The sequence below is a fragment of the Mya arenaria genome, chromosome 2 (genome assembly GCF_026914265.1).
Source record: "Mya arenaria isolate MELC-2E11 chromosome 2, ASM2691426v1".
Classification (NCBI taxonomy): Eukaryota; Metazoa; Mollusca; class Bivalvia; order Myida; family Myidae; genus Mya; species Mya arenaria.
The window spans coordinates 65,844,651-65,854,457 of NC_069123.1; the positions used below are offsets into that span (position 1 = coordinate 65,844,651).

General features: G+C 34.1%; 1 protein-coding gene across 3 annotated transcripts; it reads left to right on the plus strand.

The window, feature by feature from the left end:
• Positions 1 to 2,460: 2,460 nt before the first annotated feature.
• On the plus strand, positions 2,461 to 9,352 carry LOC128243092 (DC-STAMP domain-containing protein 2-like). Of its 3 annotated transcripts, none has more exons than XM_052960620.1 (7): positions 2,461 to 2,520; positions 4,206 to 4,449; positions 5,637 to 5,741; positions 6,063 to 6,916; positions 7,184 to 7,245; positions 7,559 to 7,663; positions 7,814 to 9,352. In XM_052960620.1, exons 2-7 carry the CDS (start codon positions 4,257 to 4,259, stop codon positions 8,964 to 8,966), a joined length of 2,472 nt encoding a protein of 823 aa, XP_052816580.1. In that variant the 5' UTR covers positions 2,461 to 2,520; positions 4,206 to 4,256; the 3' UTR covers positions 8,967 to 9,352. The 3 variants fall into 3 exon arrangements, with proteins under 3 accessions (XP_052816580.1, XP_052816598.1, XP_052816589.1); XM_052960638.1 differs by having other exon boundaries at positions 4,206 to 4,443; XM_052960629.1 differs by having other exon boundaries at positions 2,465 to 2,513.
• Positions 9,353 to 9,807: the final 455 nt, after the last annotated feature.

Genomic DNA, 9,807 nt, shown 5'->3' on the forward strand with positions numbered 1-9,807 from the left:
TACAACTCTTACAATGAAGTTCTAAAATTGGTGTTCACGAAGAACGCACGGGAAAAGTTCGTGGCAGCATCGGTTGCAAGCAGAATTTCTGATATTCACCATTTGCTCGACCATTGGGATTTGAATTGAAGAGAATGTCTGAGAACGCCATATCCTGGTAAGTCTTCAATTTACTATAATTGTTCAGGCTGTTTAAAATTGGACTATTTTGTTAGGAAGCACACCTTCCTCGTTGAGTCTCTGAACCATTAGTTCCAGACACTGCATAAATAACACATCAAAAACATCAAAATTGGACCGCTTAAACAATAAGAATTATTTTAAAAACATGCTAGACTATAATGTGCGAGCATGTGCTTTTTCGTTTGAAATGCATTTGTCAGATCGCAAGCAAATGAACGACACAAACAAGAGAGAGAAAATGGTGTTAAGTATGTATAATGAATAGGATAGTAAGGTGTTTTAAAGGGAACGGTATGGGTGTTTTAATAATTAGCTTTTTAATGACTAAGGTAATTGTCAAATTCAATGCCACATGTGCTCTCATTCCGCTTATTGTGTTTTACAGCCTGTTGACGCCTATTGCTGATCTCTTAAATATACTGAAATAGGTGCAGATGCTGAGAAAAATGGTATTTTTCCTAAGCGTTTCGGCTCGGCACTTTCCTGTAAATATTAACCGTCTATATTGTTACAATATAAGCTATCGGCTGATTTTTTCTATATTAGAGAAACAAAGTATTAGTTGGTGAAATTATTAAATCTGAAGGGAAATGCTTTTTTGTATATCATGGACCCAAACAATTTCAAAATATATAAGATATATAAGATGATTTATTTTCAAAATTTAAATCTATATTTCTTAAATGTTTTTTTTTCAAAAAGACACAACATTTTTTCTTTCTTTATCTTATGTTTATATGTTTGAATAATGTGTCATAGTTCCGGTACTGCGATGCAATTATAAATCGTTAGGATTTCAAACTTATGCAGTTGTAATCTCCCCCATCTTTTGGTTATTTACATCATTTTGTTCTAATTCACTAGAAAGAAAATCATCTGCATTAAAAATGTAATCACAAATGTTGTCAGTGTTTGTAATGCTCTTATTAAAAAGTATTTTTGAGCATTTTTAAAGCTGCACTCTAACAGATATACCGTTTTTACAACTTTTTTTATTATTTTTTGTGGAAAGACGAAAATTTTGCGTAAATATCTGCAAACCAGAGATAAAAGATTGCTGACAAAAGATCAGATCGCAGATTTTCATATTTCCGTTCGAAAATTAATGTTTTATCGCTTAAACCGTTACTAACGGTTTAAGAAAAATGTATAAAACATCATTTTTTTGAACTTTAAAATAAGCATCTACGATCTAAGATTTGTCAGCAGTCTTATATAACTGGTTTCCATGCATTTTCGCAAAAATTGGCTCGTTTCAAGACAAAAAATAAAAAAAAGTTGTCAAAACTTTCAATCTGTGGGAGTGGAGCTTTAATGTTTTATGTACATGTATATTAGAAAGTGGGGGCAATTCATTAATTTCACAATAATTCGCAATTTCAATTGCAAACACACCACAAGTCGTAGACGTTGCATGAGTAGTAGTTGAATCTATATTAGAACAAATTTGACAAGGATATTCAAAATGAAAGTTAAATATCAACCACATGTGTTCGTGGAAAACTTAGCTACAGACGTAGTATTAAACTTATATGATTTGTTTCTACTAATAACACAATGGAAACTACCCGGACAGCTCAGTCGAAAATTTAAAAATAGACCAAGTTCAAAGGCACGATTCCTATACCCATGAATTGTTTGGTAAAAAGCCGCCATAGAAACATTGTAGAACACTGGTAAAAAATAATCGAGATACCAAATAAATTCCTTGAATACTTTATCCTTGGCCTCTTCATTGATTAAAACCAGAGCATTCGAAATTCCATTCCTTTGATGTACTACTGTAAAATCTGTTTATGAAAGATAATATGGAATTCTAGGTTACTTAATAAGATGATGATGATGATGATGATGATGATGATGATGATGATGATGGTGGTGGTGGTGATGATGATGATGATGATGATGATGATGATGATGATGATGATGATGATGATGATGATGATGATGATGATGATGATGATGATGATGATGATGATAATGGCAATATTTTATACAGTTACTTTGACGACTCGCGACAGAATGTATTCAGATATATTATGGTGATAAACAATGTATGCGTACATATACCAATAATATGTTCCATTAGCGGACTCGTTTTGCTATATTATATTCGTGTGTTCCAACGTTGCCGTTTTTTGCCAAAATATATCATTTTAGTTTCATGTATGCTATCGTGAAATGCTTTTAAACGTTGCCGATTTTGCCAAAATGTATCATGATAGTTTCATCATCGTTATTTTTTTTGCATAGCCTTATGTCTTATTTGCTGTGTCACTGTGTTTATCATATGTTGTGTTACTGTGTGTTGTAGTATGTGAAATATAAAGGTTTGAGGTTTGTTAATTTGTTAACTGTGTGTACTATATGTATATGGTATATGGGTTTTATTGTTTGATTGTGTTTTTCTTTTCTTTTTTTTCCTAATTATATTTTTCATTGTTCAAACAAAGTTTTGATTATTCGAAATGCATTCGCTCAGAAGAAAATAAAACCCTTTCTTTTTAACTGTATTGCCTAGTTTAATTGTCATTTGAGTTCATGCGGTATAAAATTGATTTTGATTCATTCCTTGGCTTGTATGTTTAATTTTAAAATAATTAATTACCCTTCTTCAGATGGAGATGTTCCTAGTTTACCATCATATGGTGTTTTTATTGCACAGTAGATAAAATTTGCTAGAATATGTACAGATGACAAAAAAATAGCTCTCGCAGTAAACTTATGACGGAAAAACTTCTAAAACAGGGTTTCATATATTATAAATTAAGGAAAACATTCTCAAAAGTTGTTAATGGTCATTATAATCTTATATCAGATACAATAGAAGTTTTAAATCGCTGATTTTATTTAAACCGTGGATATCAAGGCAATATGTTGAAGAGTACTTGCCTTCTAGTTTTTGAAGAGAAATTCTTGAAACAAAATAAAGGGGTTGGATATAGCATCCGTACATAACTCAGCTTTCAGTCCTTTGATTTTATGAAGATTTTGCTAATTCGTGTGACCTTTAAAACCTTTTGTGGCTGACTCGGAGTGTTTTGGCATGTGACTTCATTTTCTCCAAATATTTTACATTTTCAAATCATTTGGAAGGAAAGATAAGCTAATACATGTCGCTTTTATTTTTAATAATATTTTCTTTGTTCCCAGTTTTAGTACAATGATGCTTTTTATTATGAAACTCTTTGATCACACAGTTTTAAACCTTTTATTTTATAAGGCAGACTGTGTGGGATGTTTATAGTTTCTAAGAATGACTGCATCGTATCTTTGAAACGTTTTTGCATTAGGTGCTCCGAATTGAAATCCTCCGTCTGCAGATAGAGTTGGGATCTCTTATCATAGAAGTACTTAAGGTTTACCTATTAGCTTATTATTGTTTGTTTTATTGTTAAGTTTCCTCAAGTGAATGCATACTTTGATAAGATTTACCTTTTGCGCTTTTTCTTTATTTAAGATTGTTGGGATAAGAGTGAGGTTTGTGCACTTAAACTGGTTTAAACCCCCAGTAAATTTACATTTTACTGACCGTTCAAATGCGGTATCTTTGATAAACATACCTTGTTTTTTTTAAATATAGTGTGTATAAAATGCACTGTGGTGTTTGTTGAGTTTTGTGCTGTTCTTCCATGCTTCTTGTTTGTGATTTTTTGTTTTTATGTTCTATGTCTTTGGCCCACCCTGTGCCATTTAACCGGGTTTATGTTTAAACTTTTTGCTGCGTGATTGTTTCTGTAGCTTTTCGCATAAATATTGTAATTTCCAAAAATGATATTATTTTTTTTATATAGAAAATGGAAACAGCTTCAAAGCAGAAACCAGATAAAATATTCGCAAACAAAGTTCTTTAATTTTAATTTCGCTACACGTCGAACAACTGTTACAGTGTTTGATGATAAATCATTGTAAAACAGGATCTAAATCGATACATTTCCTTTAATCTTAAGTGAAATCATTATATCCTTATTGATCACTTCCGCCACTTGTACATGCTACAGCTGTTTTATGTCTGATAACAGATTTTAAAGGCGGCCGACTTGACTGAATTCAGATGTCCATTCTGGGCCAAAATGTACAGAGCTGTGCAGAACTATGACGGATCGGATACGGAGAAGTGCATTAACCTCAAGGCAGGCGACGTTCTCTCGGCCGTGCACGCGCTCGACGACACATGGTACCTTGGTTACAACCGGAGCACCCGCAAGACGGGCGTCTTTCCCGCTCAGTGTGTGCGGCTCGAAGACAGCATTGAACCTGGTACGGGTATGTTTCGTACAATGATTTAAACTAGGAAAACAATAATAACTAATGTATTCATCTTTATGTGGCAGTTCAGTCAACGATAAAAAGAAACAATATAAGACTAGTCTCACATGCACCGTATCACCACATAGGTGGCAGTGTCAATGCGATGGTGATACAAATATAATATATGTATATCGAGGGATGAAAGCGAAAAAGTTCTATCTTCTTCTTTATTTAATGTCCATTATAACCTTTTCGCATTCACCTCTCGATATATAACTTCACTCATGTAGTTCATATCTGTTCCAATGATTATGATAAAACACAGAGTTAAATATCTTCTTTCGTTAAATGTCCACTAAATATACATTTTAAGACACTGTCAAACTATCAAATGTTTTGAATTATGTTCTTATCATAATAATTGGACCCGATTATCATGTTGTAAAACATAAAAATGGAATAAAAAATAGGATTGCCTTAAATGTGTTAAATATTTTTAACATATATTTCGCGAAAGAATTTGTCCATCCAAGCTCTCCGATGCAAATGCAGGTATGTGCCCATTTATATTTGTTTAAACGTTTGGGAAAACCTTCTTATTATCTTTATACTCATATTCAAAACATATCGCCATGACTGAGATTGCCACCTGTGGATCAATTTGCAAAAAATATTATCACCAAGATAGTTGAGTATAGAAATGCTAACATAATTTAATCTAGAAGTCAAATATGGTAATCGAATTGTAAGATTTGTTCAGTCTCTCACCAGAAAGGAAGTGAGTATAAGCTCACGTTCTCATATCTCCACAGACTGACTACTCTTATAAGTTCTTACCCATGCTAGAGTGTGTAGCCGTTTTGGTACGCAGTATTCATGGCCTTTTAAAAAGTACTAGATCCTTTAGAGAGCGGTAGGCCGGACGCAAGATGTGGCATTATTCTGTGGGCAGATCCTCAAAATCGTTTAGCATTGTATGCTCATATGTTGTGCAGGATTTGACATTACGGAACGCGAGGGAATATACCTTCCTCTTGCGGGCTCGCTCGTGATGCCGAAATCAACTTCATCATCAATTTCAATAATCTCAAATAAGTGTAGTATTCAGTGATAACGCTTATCAATCTCTATTTGTTTGTGCTGGTATGGCTACATGCCCATTTCAGTAGTTATATGCACTATTTTGTTTTACATAAATCCAGGTAGCTCTTCCGCCGTCGAAAACCCGGTCTATACAACAATATCTGACGATTCGGTTATATTAGGAGTACATGATGCGGATGCTTCAGTTGTTAAACCGATTAAAGGTATTGAACGCTTACAATATGGTGATAATGAAGTCAGTCTTAGGGCCCAAAAGGAATATTTAATGTGCGAGATTCCAACAATTAAATAAAAAATATGTATGCATGAACTCGATTTAAGTATATTTTCTTTGTTTCTATTCACACGAATTTCTAAGATAGCTGTGTAGAACGTACATTTGTTACCAGGTAACGTTGGACTGGACATCAATATTCGTGTCGTTTAATTATTTACTGCAAAGAATAATGAATTCATGTTTTACTACATGTATTTATAAAAGTTACACTTGGTGGTAAAAATCTTTATATTTACTGTTCTTAAAGATGACCAGGTCCGGAAAGATTGTGAAAAGAAAGGCAATCCTGCGATTAGCACGGAATATAGTACTGTGCAAAAGGTACGGTTTGCAAATGATAAACACGGCGTTGACATAAATCAGGAAAGCAACTTGGAGAAGTCATTTGGAGCTGACTCGGTCATTTCTTGGCAGGAATCTTTTGAAACTTCATTTACCACAAGCACATCCGAACATCAGAGTGGAAAAGTTGTTAGCAAAGACAGGGACGAAGGAATTTATCACGTCATTTTCGATGATAAACTGACTAAGCTGAAGGCCAGCACGGATATGCTTTTCCACACCAGTAGGGATGAAAACAAGAGGATCAAAGCCGTTTTTGGTGCTCTCTCGGGCTTTGTCATTGGAGGTCTTTTCTATGTCATTCTACGATACAGTTTTAATTACAGTCCACTTCAAGCTGGGATCATAGTTGCCATTTCTACTGTTCTTATCTGCTTTGGATTAGCATTATCATCTCGTTGCCGTTGCATCATGGCAGTCGTGCTGCCCAACTTCTTTACAGGAAAGGGACGGGCATTGTTTTTGTCCATAATATTTGGATTTCTGTTAACAGGACCAATTGCAAACATAGTACATAATGCTAAAGAAACAGGCAGCAGTATGGGGTGTACTGTTGAACTTATTACTGATCAAGCACGCGTACTTCAAAGACAATTAGCGGAACCAGTCAAAGATATGGCTTCATACATTGCTAAGCAGAAACAAGAACTCGAGGCGTTTATCACAAATACAAACGAAGCTTTCGTCATTGCAAAAACTAAACTAGATGAGATAGACAAGACCATTGCAGCAGCAGAGAGCATCAATATTATTTACGAGGTAAAATATATCAAACAGATTGCAAATTCAAAATTTTAAGTACACGTATATATAAACATTATTTTTTTTTATTGTTAGCAATGTTAATTAAAATGGTTAATTAACTGCTTCAAATATTGTTTGGGGGTCAAAACAAGGTTGTCCCATTATTATTTTTTAAATTTGTATAATTCCTTTTTACTATCATACGTATTTTTTCAAGGTTTTATAAGAAACAAAATTCATTTGCACGTGTTGTTAATGTATCTTTTCACCATGCTTGACTAGAAATGCGTGAGAACCATTGAAGAACAACTACGCAAATGTAGAGACGCGTGTAATATTATAAAGTAAGTACACATTTAAAAGTATTTGTTTGAACTAATATTATGATTGTATGCATCCTAGAAACTTTTGCAAGCATTTTTTTTAAAATTGCTTAATTATGCTAGAACCAAGGTGGCTGATACTTTCACTTGTAATATTTTGAATTTTAACTAATAACAATACTTACTGTTTTGCAGCTTCATTTAATAATCAAATAAAATATATACGAAGCCACCTCAGTGCTATTGTCCACTTACCAATTGTGCTTTGAAGTTTACAGTTCGTACAAATAAGCTTAAGTAACTTGTCTATATTACTATATTCTTATCATTACAGTGTTATTTGCCGGGATTTGTGTAGCAATCTTAATGCAATAAAAGATGTATGTAAACCGTTGAAATCGACAGAAAATTTCGTATCAAATGTGGCAACTAAAACAAGGTATTGTAACAATAACGTGTAAATCTACTTTTATTTATATATCGCATCTCTTTTAAGCCTTTTTTTACGAAGTAGACACAATGGTTGTCCCGAACTTTTGAAATAATGAACATTAAAAAAAAACCAATATAACATTTGTTTTTATTCCAGAGAAGCGATCGATAACACAATGCAGTTTATCACAGCAGACGTTGAATTGAAGGGAGACTTCATGGGTAACGCTAACTCATCTAAGTCGGCAAAGAAAATCCAAGCAAATATAAATAAAGATGTTGCTGAAAAGGCAAACGTCTTAGAGACATTTTTCTCAATATTGGAAAAGGTTCTTTCTGTTTCCTTTCTCCTCATTTTTGCACAGTCATTCTGGTATGTGAAAAATTATTTAGCAAAAGATGGCTATGATAACTTTTACATTACTAATGCATTTCGATCACACGATTCAACTGAATTTGATAACGGCAGAGCTTCTGTTTTACCTTTGAAAAAAAGAGAGCTCTCAAAATATGTCAATACCCGCTCAATCAAACTGAATGAATTTGAAAGGAAATACTGCACAATTGGTCTTGCAGAGGTACTTCTTCATGTTGTTTTCAGTACCGTCATCATATTATTTGATTACATTTTATACTATGTACTGAAGTTGATTAAAACCCATGGGTCGATAGAGTTTGGATTTCAAGGTCAAGGCCGCGTCAAGATCGCTGTTAAGGGTGAGGGACCACTCGCACAATTTTACCAGACAATGATTAAAGGTTTAGACCTCAAAGAAGGGTTCACCGCTAACCTTCACCTCAGCCGCTGTCTTCCTAACCCCTCAGCACCCCAATGGTCAACCATAGTGCTTCTACTGCTGCTGTACCTGTTAGCGCTTGCATTTGTCATATTGAGGGGATACGGCATGAGGCTTCGTCGCAAAATCTCAGCTTACTATTACCCAGAGCAAGAAAAGGCTCGAGTTATCTACCTCCACAAAACTATTCGACACAGACGGGCCGGCTTTCAGAAATTTCTACGCCAGCAGGTTAAGTCTTCTCATAAAGAGAGCATGGTGAAAAGCCAGCTTCGTTTCTCCACTTGGCTTAGGTCAAAACTTTCCTGTTTTGACAGATGTTTACCAAATAAAAGTAAGCAGCAGTGTTCCTGTTGCGAGCAGGAGGGTGGGAAAGGAGGGGTGGTGTTGAAGAAATGTGGAACGGAAAGTATTAACGGAGAGTGCGATGCATTGTTTTGTGGCGAGTGTATTATCGCTCTTGGTGGAATATGCCCACTTTGTAACACAGACGAAGTTGAAATGCGAGATTAAGGAATACATGCAGATGAATAGTTTTATAACGTCTGGTCTGCATCAATCTTTTTTCATGTAGTAAGGATCACTTCAATTATATACATTTTCTCCCCATGTGTAGCATTAAAGGAATCCCAGCTGGCTCATGGACATCGGAAAGACGACAGAAAGTCGTCGGGTTCTAACGTCGGATAACCGGTTTACTATTTGATATGTTCAAGTAATTGAACGGCGGATTGAGACTCAAGACGCAATATTTATGCGAAAAGCTACAGAAACATGCTCAGTAGCAATAAGTTTAAACATAAACCCGGTTTAGTGGCAATGGGCAAACGCCAAAGACATAGAACACAAAATCACAAACAAGAAACATAGAACAGCAGAAAACTCTACAAACAGCACAGTGCATAAATACTATATATATATATATATATATATATATATATATATATATATATATATATATATATATATATATATATATATATATTTAGAACAATCCAACCTTTGGGTAACTTTGATGCAACCTTTGGGAGACTCGTGTCGCCCATAGGATATATGTTGTGTCGCCCAAAAGTAATTGTGTTTTTTTATATTAATTTATTTTTTTAAATAATAAAACAATTTTGCAAACGATTTTGAACGCTTTAAAAAGGTTCAGTCATTAAGCACTAATCAGCAGGAATACCATTTTAGGAAAAATCATGAATTTCAAAAAAGTGTGTATATTTTGAAAACAACCTTTGGGATACAGTTATATTTTGATTAATAATTTTCTTGTCATAGTTATATGTTTAAGATAAGAGTTCATAAATGTGAAAAACAAAACTTTTTTTAACAGAAAATTTAATTGTGTTCA

Excerpts from the sequence above, each read along its gene's own strand:
- LOC128243092 (XM_052960620.1), top strand. The coding sequence starts at position 4,257 with ATGTACAGAGCTGTGCAGAACTATGACGGATCGGATACGGAGAAGTGC. Across the intron at positions 4,450-5,636 it reads CAGCATTGAACCTGGTACGG|GTAGCTCTTCCGCCGTCGAA; the intron begins GTATGTTTCGTA and ends ACATAAATCCAG. Across the intron at positions 7,664-7,813 it reads AATGTGGCAACTAAAACAAG|AGAAGCGATCGATAACACAA; the intron begins GTATTGTAACAA and ends TTTTTATTCCAG.